This window comes from Scomber japonicus, chromosome 12, assembly GCF_027409825.1.
Source record: "Scomber japonicus isolate fScoJap1 chromosome 12, fScoJap1.pri, whole genome shotgun sequence".
In the NCBI taxonomy this organism is placed as follows: domain Eukaryota; kingdom Metazoa; phylum Chordata; class Actinopteri; order Scombriformes; family Scombridae; genus Scomber; species Scomber japonicus.
Genome location: NC_070589.1, coordinates 19,312,905 through 19,328,408, shown reverse-complemented (window position 1 = coordinate 19,328,408; position 15,504 = coordinate 19,312,905). Strand labels below are relative to the sequence as shown.

The 15,504-nt window shown below is 38.4% G+C and overlaps 1 protein-coding gene across 1 annotated transcript; it reads right to left on the bottom strand.

The window, feature by feature from the left end:
- Positions 1 to 160: 160 nt before the first annotated feature.
- opn7a (opsin 7, group member a) lies at positions 161 to 7,025 on the bottom strand. The gene is made up of 5 exons (XM_053330229.1): positions 6,938 to 7,025; positions 4,492 to 4,654; positions 4,049 to 4,176; positions 2,081 to 2,415; positions 161 to 799 (listed from the first exon to the last, which is right to left on the bottom strand). The coding sequence occupies exons 1-5, from the start codon at positions 7,023 to 7,025 to the stop codon at positions 161 to 163; spliced, it is 1,353 nt and encodes a 450-aa protein (XP_053186204.1).
- Between the last annotated feature and the right edge of the window lie 8,479 nt (positions 7,026 to 15,504).

Below are 15,504 nucleotides of genomic sequence, written 5' to 3'. Positions count from 1 at the left end.
TAAACAGTAAACTATGTTATGGCTGTTGCCCAAACACTTAGGGCGCATATGTTACATTCCTGAACAAGATTTCCTGAAAGTATAAATTCAATCATTTCACATCTTATAAGAACATAACCTGAAAAATATTCTGTAAACATTATAAATTGAGAAAAAAATATCAAGGCCAAGCCACTTTCGCCTGCCCTGGAACCATCTCTAAATTAATATGAAGGTTGTCTGTTTCTGAGGTCCCTTTTGCACACATGGTGGCCAGCAGAGGCTTCTTATGGCACACACTTTGAAGCTTTTGCTTATTTGTTTTGGGGACTTGAATATCTTGATCCTTGGATGAATCTACTTTGGCAACAGGGTTAGAGACGCCACATATTTGAGGGTAGTGTCTATAACATTCAAAGGCATCCTTGCACTTCTCACAGCTGTGATCCTTTAATGCCACCATAGGAGGTTGAGCGGAGGAGTTGGATGAAGGAAATTGGTTTGTCTGTCTGTGGATTGCGCAAAGTCTCACTCTGATCTTTGGCTTGAAGCAGCACCTTACCGGGCCCTGGGAACAGATGCAGCCCTTCAGACAGGTGTGGCATAGAGTACCCAGATCACTGCGCATTACCCTGCGGAAGTTCGGCCTTAGCATTAGGTAGATAATTGGGTTGTAGATGGTCGATGACTTGGCAAACATGGCTGGCATGGCGAATGCCAGAGGAGGGATGTTCTCGATGCGTCCAAAGGCAGCCCACATGGACACAACAGCGTATGGACTCCATGCAGCAAAGAAACCAATACAGACAGCCACACTTAGCTTGAAGGCAAAAGAGCACAGAAGAGGAATTTGTAATTGATAGTCTTAAAAATTCACACTTTTCAATAAATTACCAGTTTTTGATGCTTTACACATAATAGTAAGAGGAGAGTCTGCTGTAATTTTATATTTCTCATGAAAAGACAAACACTACCAATAATTGGCCTGTCTGTGGCCCCATTTGTTTCTATTTTTAAAAAATCTCTCCGTTGCAGGACAGAGAGATTTAAAAGATCCTTTGCTCCTACAGCCATCAGGCTGTCTAATTCTTCAATAATTTACGGAAGAGCTAACAGACTAATTGAATTTCCCCTCTGGGATAAATAAAGTAATTTTGAATTTAAATTACATTTGAATACAGTGGAGCTCTATGGCACAAAACACGCTATATTAGGTTTTGGCAACACATACAATACGTTCTAATAGGATCAATTAATTAATCAATGATTAATCATCTAATAGGATTTGGTGACAAAAATACTGATTATCGTCATACTTATCCTTTATTTGATAGAATTCAAGCTGATGTGATGGTGTAAATGTGTGCATATATCTTAACATCTTTGTTGACCAGTATGAGTTTTGGTGAGTCTTTTTTTTCTGAGGTATTCTTATGAAGATGGATATAAGATGATGGCAATTTATCAGCAGAGGCAGCAGTAGCTTCTCATCCATTACAGTATAACCAGAGCCAATTCCTGCTAATGAGAAGCTGCATCACTGGAGGATCTATTGAGGTCACTGCCAATTTCTTTAACAAATTGGAGAGTGAAAAACTCTCCAGGGGGTTTCTTCACTCTAAGGTGGCGATTTGAAATTTTACCCCTGAATCCCACACCACCATCACTACCATATGCATTATCTGTATATCCATATTATTTAATGACGTCTCAGGTGTAGCATTCATTTCGTCTCTGTGTGTATATCCTGTATGTAAAGAGTGCAAGTGGATTGTTAATACACTCGTGGTATGATTATATGGAGACACAGTAATGATGAGGGCAATAAGTATGTAGAGGTGAAAAGAGACTCAAAGAGTGAAATTGCCAAAGCACTAAAGCAAAGCTCACAACTTTCCAGTTGTACTTAAAATATTGTTCTTGGAGCTTGTTATTTCTTGTCAATGTATCGTGACCCTAAATATGAGCTCAATTCTTTCTAGTATCTCTCTTTTTTGAATATCTTAGCAAAAACTATTAATCTTATATTCGTGGCATATTGAATTAAATTCATCATAGCATGACGGAAGTAACATGCTGTTTTTAATGCATTTCCTCTTACCTTGACAATAATTGTCTGGATGCTGCTCATTTGTGTCTGTCTCGATGCATGCTGCTCCATAGTCTTGCGGGATGCATGCACTGTGACCAGAATTCCTGTATAGGATGCTACGATAACACAGCATGGAAGGATGTAGCAGAAGATGAATAGTACCACAGTGTAGGAACGCGCTGTGGTGTGCTGATTGGACAGGCGCCAGTCAATGCAACAGGCGGTGCCATAAGGCTCCGGCCCGTATTCCCCCCAGTGGGCCAGTGGGGAGCAGGCAAACAAGAGGGCATAGATCCAAGCACAGGCAATGAGCAGACGGCCATGAATAGAGTTAAACCTGTTTCCTGTAAAAATGGATGAAGCTAATATGTCATTATCAATGCAGTTCCTTACTGAAAGATTCTGTGCAAAATTATTATTTTTTTGATTTGCTGACCAATTTTAATAGTACAATAAATTAGATGATGGCAGTCTTTAGGTTACTCAAATAAAATTAGTTCTCACTGTCACAAGTGTCTCACTGTGAGCATGTTCCCCAACAAATATTCTCAGAAGCACTTACTCCATAATGCAATGAGTGGCTGGCTCGCCAAGGCAGAATGAAGGGCTGAATGATTCTCCTGAGTTCCCCTTCTCCCTCAGGGAGACCACCACTGGATAACAAATACAGCGGTCTTAGTCACACTGAAGGAAACACCCCCCTTCTTGATGGCCTTCATGGCCACATTGTCCAACCTCACCAGTCCATGATGTCACTCAAGTCATGAAAGAAAGGGTTTCAGTATTGGTGTGTTGAAGACCCCATTCAGTCTTCTGTCCTTGACCACAAGTGTTAACAGTTCGCACTACCAAAGGTTATATGCCTTCTTAGTTGACCTGTAATGATTGGTGTCACATAGAAGCGTGTTTGTGGTCAAATTGCATAACTTACAATTCCAGATGGAGGTGGGTTGTTACCAGTGGCTTCATGGGGTGCAGGCATGCCATACTGTACATGTATATACCTTAATATTCCAGGAAAGATGGTCTTTTAATAGGTTTCCTGCAGGAATATAGATTCTTCCTTTAGGAGACAGCATCCAGCTTTGGGCCATTCTTCGCTTTGTTTCCTCAGGGACGAATTTGGTGAGAATCTGGTCTTTTTGCAAGATACTGGCTTGATGCATCAGCCCACAAAAAAGGCTCTTTGTTGTAAAGTGGAAATGGAAGTCTCCAGAGTTTTCAAATTTTGAATTTTGTTCCTGTAGATACTAAGACTAGTGCCAGAATCTCTTTTTTTCATGGTGAGAGACAGCTTAGCAGTTGTATTTATAAACTGTTAGGTTGCTAACGGAACAGAGGACAAGTATACATGTAGGCTGAAAATTGTGATGCCTTATGATTCTCGAGCTATGCCAGGTACAGCCTCACGTAGTTAGCCAGCAGCATTATGTGAGTGATAAGGCTTCTGAGGATAACAGAAGTGATTGAATGGCAAGCAACAGCACAATAATATATGCATAGATCCTGGCTGTTAGCCAGTTACAATGAAATTAGTGCCTCTGTAAATATACAAGGGGTAATATACCACTGTGAGACATATGCAAATAATGTAGTCAAAGACAAAGAGAACATGTTTTATTCACATTTCAAAGTCAGACCTTCAGTGATTGATTAAGTCACTCAAGTTTTTTCTTTCCATTAGTTTTGTTAAGTAATTGTGTTTAAAGGCACCTTATGTGATGCTGCCTGGGAAAACACTATTTCCTAAGGTCAAATAGAAGGCCCCGTTGCACTGCATTAACCAACATCACAAGTAATTCTTATTGAGTGTAGCCCTTGGACTCATCAAAAGAAAGGCTAATGTGCAGTGCTTCATGGGGGGATTATCATTACGTTTCCTCCCACAGATAAATCAACAATCAGCCACTTAGGGATGTGATGGCTAATCCTATGTCATGTCATTGGGCAGAAATGTGTGCGTTTGGGGGGACTTACCATAGAGTGGATAACATACTTTCACGAAGCACACCATGCTTAGCAGGGTTAGAGTGGTCAGACTGCAGATGCCAAACAACATGCCACAAAAAGCGTATATGGAGCACACTGTTTTTCCGTATAGCCACCTGCGTAGGAGGCCAAAGGAGTGAGAGAAAGAGAAATAGAGTGCAATGTTAGACAGAGGAAAAGGAAGATCAATGAGGGAGAAGGTGAGAAAGGGACAAGAGAAGAAGAGCATGAGCATGACACTCCATATCTGTGAACTCACAGGCAGTTGTACCGCTAACCAATCATATAGTCAAATGAACCATGAAATATGAAGGGAGTCTGATATAAAAGCAATACCTATAAACTCTCTAAAGTCATGTGCTTCACATCAAAGTATTCCATTCTCTGGTGGTGACAACAATCACTTTGTCTGCATTTCTCTGCATTCATACCTGTGGTAGAAGCTTGAAGTTATCGCCATAGGGTAGAGGGACAGCGTCAGGCCCAAGTCACTAACAGCTAGGTTGATGATGAAGTACTCTGCAGGCTTGAGGAGATGCTTTTTCTTGTAGGACACATACAGCAATGTGCTATTGCCAAACAGTGAGCATACTCCTGCAGGAAAAACAGAACAACCTGGCTGTGAGTGTGTCCTCATTGTGAGCCACAAAAATGTTTTTCTGTTAGACTTCAAACAAGCTAAAAAGCAGTTTGGTTTACAATTTGTCTTGGTTTTTGGTTTTATGTAGTAGATTTTGCTATAAATAGACAATAGTTTCTAGTCTAATGATATATATAAGGGCCAAGTTGACATACTGGAACAACATTCTGCAGAAAAGATAGCAGCTTAGTCAATCTGGTAGCATGAATGCATTCGTCATTCCGCTCCTGAAAGCATGGATGTAAAATCAATTTATCCACAGGTTCATGTTAACACCTGTTTCTATGCTCCACACATTCTCACTTCATATGAGGAATTGGTCATACATCTCTGTGCTGTGCTGGAATAAGAGTGACTCATACAAGGCCTACACATCAGGAGCTTATGAAAAAAAATCGTATTCAAGTAAAGGTAAGGATTTCTTTCAAGAACAGGTGTTCTCTAACAGCTTTTGAAGCCACTGTAGTAAATTTGGACAAAGTTTTCAATTATTTATTTATTTATTATACATTAAACTGCCAAATTGCTTTGAAGGCTTACCTTATCTTTAAAGGTGTCAGTTGCATACTGGGTTGTGCATTGGCATTCATTTTGGCTAATCTAATCTATCAATACATATACCACATGTACATAGTTATGTAACTTTTCATAGTAATAGAAGTCTTTAAATGTCCTAGATGGTGTTATTGTCCCGCAGGGGTGGACAAGTGGATGGTGAAATCTTTAACAATTGCATATATAAAAATACACTAACTACTTTTTGAATTATTTAGTATGTATTTAACCAGCAATGCTCAGTGTGAACTAAACAGTGCCATCCCAAGTGATCCTACTAGTTTGTTCACAGTTAACACAGAAACAGTTTAGTTAAACTGTCTTAAGTTTGAAGGGGCCATAATATGCACATTTCCAGGTCCATATTTGTATTTTGACGTTTTACATTTATATATTTGGATGATTTACAGTTTAGAAACCTATACTGCCTCTTTATGTAACCTCTTAGTTCAGCCTTTGTCTCAAACAGGATGTTTTAGCTCCTGTCTCTTTGCCCCCCCCCCTCCCAATTAGTCCAATCTGTTCTGATTGACCAGCATCTGATCTGGCTATATAAACAGTAGTAATAAAATGTTACTTATTTTTGTTCTTCTTTACTTGAAATGGCAACTTCTCAAATACATCTGTACATGTTGGAGCAGAAATGTGAGAGATATGGACAACGTGAACAACTTGTGGAACATTCTTCACAACACAGACTACTGAACCAACCATCATTTAATCTGTTATCAGTTTGATAGGGATGTAGCAGTAACTTTTCAAAAATAATATTCAGTGCAGGCTGAAATCTCAATTTGAGTTTCAAGGAGCATTTTTACATATGCTCACCTCAGGTTTTGACATAGACATAAACATCCAACATTATAACAGTATGTCATTGAAAAATCACAAAAAGCATGTTATTTCCCCTTTTACAGACATATACAGAACAACAGCACACTGATATTGGCATACAGCTACATCATGTTGAACACCCACTTAAAGCCATATCCTTAGTAAAAATGTACACCCACCAAACAATGGGAAATAACTAGAAAAGGAATTACTTTAAATATAAAATTACAAGTTCATAATAAATAATCTCATAAATAAGTGTGCCTTTTTAGTTTCAGTTTCACTAAGTGTTCAATATGACTGCATTTAGCCTAATGTAAGAATTCTCTAGTAATGTTGCCAAGATCAAAGACTGAGATGAAAGTTAACCTGGGCAGGATTTTTTTTTCAGTGCATGGCCCTGCTATGGAATTCATTATCAGAAAGCCCTTACGTTGTCATGTCAGAGGCACAGATAATACATGAGCAGCTGCAGCACCGGCTGTCTCACTCGGTCTGTATCACAACTGTACAAATCTGTGCCTGTCTCTGTTCAAAAATAGACGTACACATACACATATATAGATTATGCATTCAGTATATACGGTAAATAGGCTATAGATAGATGCTATAGGTATTTTGTGTAGGTGGAAGTTAAATGTATATAATTTAGTAACACAATCAGAGAGACAAAAGTAAACAGGTTTGCAAGGCTGCACAGTGTGCTGTCTTGCTTCATGCTGTTACTCATTTTAGCTCGAGCTGAACTTGTAGAGAATTCATTGACAGTGTTATTAACTCTCTATTGGTCTGTTACAGTAAGCAAAAAATTGGATAAAATGGTCTGAATTACAATAGACTTTACTCACCAAAAACAGAGTAGACCACAGCCACCGTTATATCCAGTGGCACAGGTATGCTTGAATGAAACGCAATGTCTCCATCTAACAGCCCCATCTGAAAACAGATCCACGTTTTTAATGAGTAACATTAGGCATTGGTGTGAGTGATAATACATTAGCTTTTAATTTGTGTATTTAAAACCAAACATGTAGGATTTTAACATTTCAGATTTGGGTTAATAAAAAAAAAACAAATTTTGGCAGACAACAATGAGTTCCACTGTACTGTAAAGGTTTCTGGCTGTAAGAGGGCAGTCATGTAATTGAACTTGCTGTTTGATTGTATTAACTTTTTCCATACCCCCTAGCTGAATGTGATCTACAAAAGACATTGACTAATTACATCAACCTGCCTTTAAGCATGTGTTGACATAATCAAGATTCGGTTTCTACATGTTTTCATTCTGCTACAGCAGCTACAGACAGGTAGTGACTGAGAGACATGGATCACTAGATGACATGAGGGGTCAATAAACAGTGGTTTGATAATAGGTGACAGAGAAATGCACCTCAAATGCATCCTAATGTGCTATTCATGTGGTCAATCACTGAAATAATTACTGGAGCCAAATCTAACATGCACTATGAAAAAGTCCAGTATTCCCACATTCCTGATACATAATGCATTCATTAAATGCATCATTCAGTTAAGCTTAAACTTTCCTAACATATGTCTACACATTGTGATGTAGTCCAATGTGTGTATGTATGTACGTACAACTTTGACAGACACTTCAAATCTTTCCTCATTTTAAAATAGATGGGATAAAGTAAAAGGATTCACCGGAACTGAGTACAATATGTATGCTCACCCCTCCTCTGAAGCCTCTACATTATCTTTCCTAATCTTTCACAGCCTGTTCAGCTATCGACTGCAGAGCTACACATCCTGTATGCACATCTTGTCAGCAAGGAAACCATTCATGGTTGCATGTGACAATGTGAGAAACAGAGTGATACTGGAACAGAGCAGCACAAAGTATGAGCATTTGACAATTATTATTTTTTGAAAAATAATAATAATAATAAAATAAGTTGATATAGCTGTGGTGGCTATGGGGCCCTAGTTTATTTCAAAATGCATGCAGCACTGTAGGGTTGTTAGTGTGAAGATAAAAACTTATACTAAATATTTGATCCACGTCTCACAATCCAGAGTGCAGTCTTTAGAGTCCTCAAACTGGCCGCTCAGTTGTAATTTTAGGTAATCCTTTGGGGAAAAAAACACGGCTCGCGTAAAACTGGAAAACTCGCGCACTTTTACGCACGCTTTATACTTTCAAGGAAATGAAGGCATATGGTAGGCTACACATCATTGTTTTGGAATAAAACATAATAACAATAACACGTGTAAAAAGCTAAAGACAGGCGACTACTTTGCGTCTGTTCTCCATCAGCTTTGTTCTGTGACAGGTCAGATCATTGCCTGCTTCCACAAAAAACCAACACCCTCTGATGTCAAAAACACCTCTAATGCTTCACCTCAGCATAAAAGATGAAGCATAAGAGGTGTGAGACGGTGTGTAGCTAATACATTCCACTGCAAGATTCTTAAGTTATCACTAGAAAGTGAATTTAAAAGGATCGTGATTTTGCTCAAATCACGAAACACTGATAATTTGATTCAGTGTTAATCCAATGAGCTGTCAATCATTTTAGGAGCAGGTTCCAGTCGCACGTTTTGTACCATGCATTGTGCTTTTAACAAGTATCCAAGACTCTCCTCTTTTAATGTCTTATCATGCACGAGTTGTCAGACATTTAAAGGAAAAAACAAAATAAAAACAAAGCAGTGACCACTAGGCCTGCATTAATCCATCTGTGCGTATCTGGGCAAATCCTCGTCGCGTGATCAGCATCCAATAACATCATATTGTACAAATAGCTTATCAGTCATCATTTGCGTTTACAGCCTCTTTAAACTTATAGCCATGTATGGTAGTTTCTGTCCCAATTGGCTACCTGTACTGCAGTGTATGCAGATGTTTTGCCACTTATTTCACTCCATTGTCACCCCTAATTCAATATAACTACAGTAAATCACATACAGAACAAGGTGGTCTCATACATTTTAACATATGAAAAATAAAATGTCCTTACCTCGGCCAATAATTACTGAATAACTTCGGGAACCCGCGTCCCCTGATGTTATGCTTGATCCAATTAAGATGAGTAAGTTTCCCGAATTACTTGTCAACCTGTCCAGCACTGACAATTGGTCGCACCAAATGAAGTCTGACAAATGTGCGCTCCCCTCACAGTAGCAGTCAGAGGGGCAACGGCTTCAAGGCACCAGAGAGCGCATCACTCTCCTGTATGTGTGTGTAAGAAGAAGCAGGAGGCTTCTCCACTGTGCTCGAGCTCTGGTCAATTAATGACGTCAATTACAACTGACTTCACACGCTCTCTTACACTCATGTATAGGTTGTATTATTTGTGTTGAGTGTTTGAATATGTAGTGGCTCAAACAAAATAGACTTTATGGCTTGGTACCTAAAAGTGTGTTTATTTTGGATTCATTTACTCTTAAAAAGGCGTTTGTGTTTGAGTATTGATCCTGGAGTGTGAGTGCTGCAGGTGCAGTATTGATTAACATAAATAATGATACCTATAAAAAATAATAAGCTTTGTCTAACATGCAGATCCCACCATGACAGTCTGAAAGATGCAGTAGATAGTTTGCAAGATGACCACTTATAGTAGCCTACATCCCCCACTAACACACCCATTCATAAAATGCTCTAAAAGCTTTGCCATTCACAACCAACACAATACAAACCTGTATTTCCTTTAGTAATGTCTACGTTTTTATTGGACAGCTACATTTTGGTCACTGCACATGCGTTGGGTTAAAATGAAACTTTAAGTGTGATCTAGGGTCGTGCGTAGCTACTGCTTTTCACCACATGTGTGCCCCATAAATTACATGATCAATACAACTGCTGTGGGCTATTCTGCTTGTACATTTGAACCCACTCACTGTAACAGCCCAAATCCACCTATTAAAAAAACAACAACAAAAACAACAAACTCCCATGCAAGTCCTTATCTGCACTCCCACCTGCTATTTCTATGATTTCTGGAAGGTCAGTTAATGCAAACATAGGCATTGCTAAAGCAAATCTTTATAACCTCATCCCCATTATTCTCAATAGTACTACCTCATGCTCTTCCTTTTCGCCTTATTGACTGTCTACTCCCCTACTAATAAATCATTTATAGTCAGAGAACCTATTGAGAATAATGAGTTTGATCTTCTCTTTATTACTGAAACATGGCTAGATACAAATAATTCCTTCATACTGCATGAGGCATCACCCCTCCCCAATTATAACTTTCTGTGAACTCCAAGGCAAGTCAAACAAGGTGAGGGAGTAGTGGCCATTTTATCTGTCTGCAGGTATCCCTTGGATACTACCACAGTTTTGAATATCTTGTCAGTCTACAGTATGACACGTCAGTCCTGCTTCTGATAATGCATCAACCACCTAAATACAACTCTGACATCTGGTGTGATTTTGCAGATCTGCTGTAAAATATCTGTATTGACTACACCAAGTTATTTCTGGTGATATCAACATTCACACTGATAATTCCACAGCATCTACCGCAGTCTGTTTTAATAACTTATTGCATTTGTTTGACTCATCAACCTTGCCATTTCTAGGTACTAATGTCAGAGTAAGGTGATGATGTTGCACTGTTGGACTATTACTGTGTTTTCTTCAGTGTGCTCGTAGCTGCTGATCACCAGTAGGCATGTCAAGAAATGATACTTCTGTGAAACATCACTGCAAATCTTTTCAAACACACTCCCTTAACCCAAAGTCCTCATTGTTGCCTTCATCTGAGAGCAGCAGTTGTGATGACCTAGCCGATCACCTTAATACCCTAGATCTTAGTGGTGCAGTATTGATACTGCACCACTAAGATCTAAAAAAAAATCTCTTGCAAGTGTTGAGCCCCACAGAGAATGCTGAGATCATAAAGCAGCTCAAAAGAGACTGCTGAAAAGCTGAGAGGAGGTGGAGAAAGTCAACACTGCACATTGACTGGGACATTTTCAAAAACACCCTCCAGAAAAACAACAGAAGGTTGAAATATGCCATGGATCATCCTACTGGAAAGGCTGAGAGACTGGGTCTGTCTGGCATGGTTTGAAAACTACCTGCATAAACAGTTTCATTGTCACACTTGTAGACTTCAACTGCAACAAATACGAACTAGTGTGTGGGGTCCTCCAGGGCTCTATCCTGGGTCCTCTTCTTTTCAACCTTTATATGCCTCCTCTTGGCTACATTATCAGCAAACATAACATCAGCTATCATAATTGTTCAATGTAATCACTATCTTCCCATGACTTGCTCCCTTAGTTAAGTCAGAAGAAATTAACTACTGGATGGCTGAACTCTTCCTTCTGCTGAACAGGGAGAAAACTGAGATCTTGGGCTGTGGGCATTTTTCCAACTTAGAAACATTTTCCAAAATGAGTTGCTCTCTTTCCCGCTTTGACACAGAGAAACTTGCATGCATGCTTTTGTAATGATCAGGCGGGACTATTGCAATTCTCTGTTTATGGCACTTCCAAACAAAACAATCCATAGCTTACAATTTATCCAGAACATGGCCACACAAGCTCTAACCTGAACAAAAACATCAGACCACATAATTCCAGTCCTCCATAAACCTTCTCTCTCTACCTAAAATTCTTCTCTTGGTTTACAAAGCACTACAGGCTCTGGCTCCACAGAACACATCAAATATGCTGTTAGTAAACTATCCCACCAAATCTCTCAGGTCAGGTGGAAACCCCCTCCATGCATCTAGGGCATTTTCAAAGTCTGCTGAGATAGAATTCAGCATATATGCACTTGAAGATTGGACCAGTTGTGAATGTAGTACACTAGATGGTACACTATATCTGCTCCTTCCAGCACACAATTTTTATAGTTTTGGAACTTTGATACAATGGATTTTAAATGTAACAGTGACTGTGCCGACTGTCAGCTTTAAAGGTGGCGTTCACACCCACATTGTTCACATAAAGTGTAGCATTTAAAACATTTCCATACTTAGCTTCTCAACTTAAATTGCTGGAGCATGATAATATGGCTACATTGAAACCGGGTATGGAAACTGTTAAATTAAAGCCAAAGTCAGCACCTACATCTCATATACAACAAAAATGTGTGAATTTCCAAATATCTGTATGCAAACACTGTACATTTTACATTTAATTTTTCAATTTTTATGGCTTTTTTTCTTGTCATTCTCTGACCACTTCTCTATAATTCCACTTAAAATACTGTCTTTTTTAACCTTTGGAACCTTACAGTTTTTGCTTGAATTTAAATTTAAATTCTCTGACTTTGACTTATCTTACTCCACACACATTTGTTTGTAATAATGGACTTGGCCAAAGGGCCCATGGTGCTGTTAAACTCGAATCTTAATTGTTTCAGTAGTGTAGTTCTCTACTGGATACATGTGTAGGACTGCCAATATCAGCCTTGTAAACATCCCTTTCAACATAATAAGTTGTCCATTGTGTCAGCAGTGATGTGCTATTTTTAATTACAACTCCACACGACCGTAAAGGAAATCAATGACAGTGAGTCAAAGGCACATATGGCAGCACTTGAAAATTAATTTTGAATTTGTCTCAGAAATGGAGAAAGTGAAACAAGCCAGTTTGTCACACCTTGAAAGTGGGGTTGAATTATCTTCAAAAGAATTACACACAGTGAAAATATTGCCTTGCATGCCACTTGCTCTCCCTCTTTCTTACATGTGTGAATTCTTCTACACACACACACACACACACACACACACACACACACACACACACACACACACACACACACACACATACACACACAGAGAAAGAGAGAGAGAGAGAGATAGAGGCTAAAACAGATTAAGCCAAAGCTCGAGATGAAAGCTGCATTCGAGGTGTAATGGTGTTGTCAAAGAAATAATTGTGATGGCCACAGAGGGTAAAAAGTAATGAATGTCCACGATAAGATAAAATACAACATGAACATCAAAGTGGTCTGGTGGGAATGAGCATTTAATGTAAACTTTGCCTCACAAGGAAAAGCTGCAGCTCATGACGACAGAGTGTGGGCAAAATATTAATTATGCTTTTTATTAAAACTTAACTCTTATTGGTTATTAATAGTGGTTATGTACATACAGCGGCCTCTTGGGGGGGTTAATTATGTTACAGTTGCAGAGGACATTGTATTAAGAATGTAGAACAACTCACCACAGAATTACGTTTATTACAATTATTATTATTATTATTATTATTATTCTGAAGGGTTCAACCCAGTAGACAGGGTTTCTCTAAAATTGTTGTGCATGCTCTGGCGGGGGGTGACCAATATCTGAAATGCCATATGGATTAATGCAAGTACTGTAGGCATGGCCGATCACTTATTTGCTCATAACACAGGATGCCTTTGAGCAATCCTGATTTGCAGCTCTTGGCTATTTTTAGGATTGAGTTTGTATTATTAAAGCTGTTCCTGCTGTGTATAATGTGTTGTATTAATGACAGAGTCCATGTTAAGTCTTTCCCAGAAGACATCATTCAAGTCACTAGACATGCTTTGCATTCCTATCTGCTTGGGTGTTTTGACTTTTCATGCACATCTTTTACTTGCATACAGTCATGTCAGAGTGCAAGTAGAGCAAAAAAGTAATTTATGTGAAACCAGAAATATCATAGTGTTCAAATTAGGACCCAGTAATTAATTTGCCTATAGCTCTCAACAAGACTCTTATGTTGCCCTCGGAGTTTTGTATTATTATTTGATGTTTTTAAGACTTGTAGTTGTTAGTTATTATTTCTCTGAGCTGCTTGATTGTTGGTTGGCTGAATTTATATATGTTTATATCTTTAATCCTAAACCTTTATCTATTTATCTCCCAAATAGTATAATTGTGCATGTTCAATTTCAAGACAGAAACTGTAATTAAACAAGGTGAATGAACAATAATAATAATAATGACAATAATAATAATAATAATAATATTTTGCACTGGTCATATGCCCTTCTTGTTTGTGCAGGTATATTAACACTGTTAATGCTGCCAATAGAGTATTGTGTTAGGGTAATTAAAGGTGTCTTTATAAGCTGGGATTGTGTCAGAGAAACATTTAATGTATAATGTATAATGTAATGTATTTGTACCAGATTTTAAGTTTAGCTGTTTAATCACTTCATTCATGACATAATTATGGTTGTAGTTGCAGTTATGATGATGATTATTATTAATAAACTGGGATCTTTATACTGTTATTGATGAATGAAAGCAGTTCAACAAGGAAGCACTCTAGAAAATGGAATCATGCATTTATCATTATTATTTTCATGAAGGTTTCACTGAAAACAGACACCCTCTAACAGACTTCTGGAGATTTCTCTGGATCATGCATATGACCTGGATGCCGATGGAGACAATAATTTTATCCTTAACCCCGGTTCGAATCTCGATCGGAGGTCCTTTGCTGCATGTCAACCCCCCCCCCCCCCTCTCTCCCATGTTTAAAATTACTGATACTATCAAGTAGTTACCCTGAACTATAATCTGAGCTCTTAAATTGCTCCTCACTTATACTGCATACAAAGCACATAGTTTTAATCTATATGTAAATTAGAAAATATGAATGCAGAAACAGAAATGTACAGATACATACATCTTCTGATCATGAGATCAATGGAAAAAGAGAGCCTATTATTAATGCCTTGATAGAAAAGTTGAAGCCTTGCTGTGATGAAGCCACTCACAGCAGGAACAATTTGCAAGAGAACAGTTGGTATTATCAAACATGAATCCACTGTCTGTAAATACTGGGAATATTCTCACACAGATCACATTTTCTAATTTCAAACTTTTACCAAAAGTGTGAGCACGTTTATATAGAGTGATAACACAACAGACTGTAATGTGCTGCTTGATAAATAATAAGCAATACTTCACAGCTTTTTCTTTTTTTCAGCTTTCCCTCATGGGAATATTCTCACATCTATGTCTCTGCTGCATTTTTATAGACATGTAGGCCTCAATCATCAGTGTTTTTCTAAGCCCTGCATGTACCTGTGCTCATGTGCAAGTTGAATTAAGCGTGACAGAGGATTGGCACATAAAACATGTGTTATTTTCCACAGCAATTGTGAGAGTGAATTCAAATGCAAGAAATGACCCCCCCCCCCCCCCACTCCCCCCACCTGCACACACTCACACATGACTACGCAAGTAACCCATCAACCAACATACACACACATAAACACATACAAAATATGCCAGGTATAAACAACTGGTTCATGGTCAGCGTCTTAACCCCTCAACTACAGTTTATGTAAATTAATTTGATGTTGATATCATATTTTTACTGATATCATTTGCAGTCAATGTCTGGTCATGTGGAGTTTTTGCTTTAGGCATATTATCAAATGTAGTTTTTACATATTGAGGTATAAGTAATGTAGCATAAGAGATTAGATATTTAAAGTCCCATTCTGCTC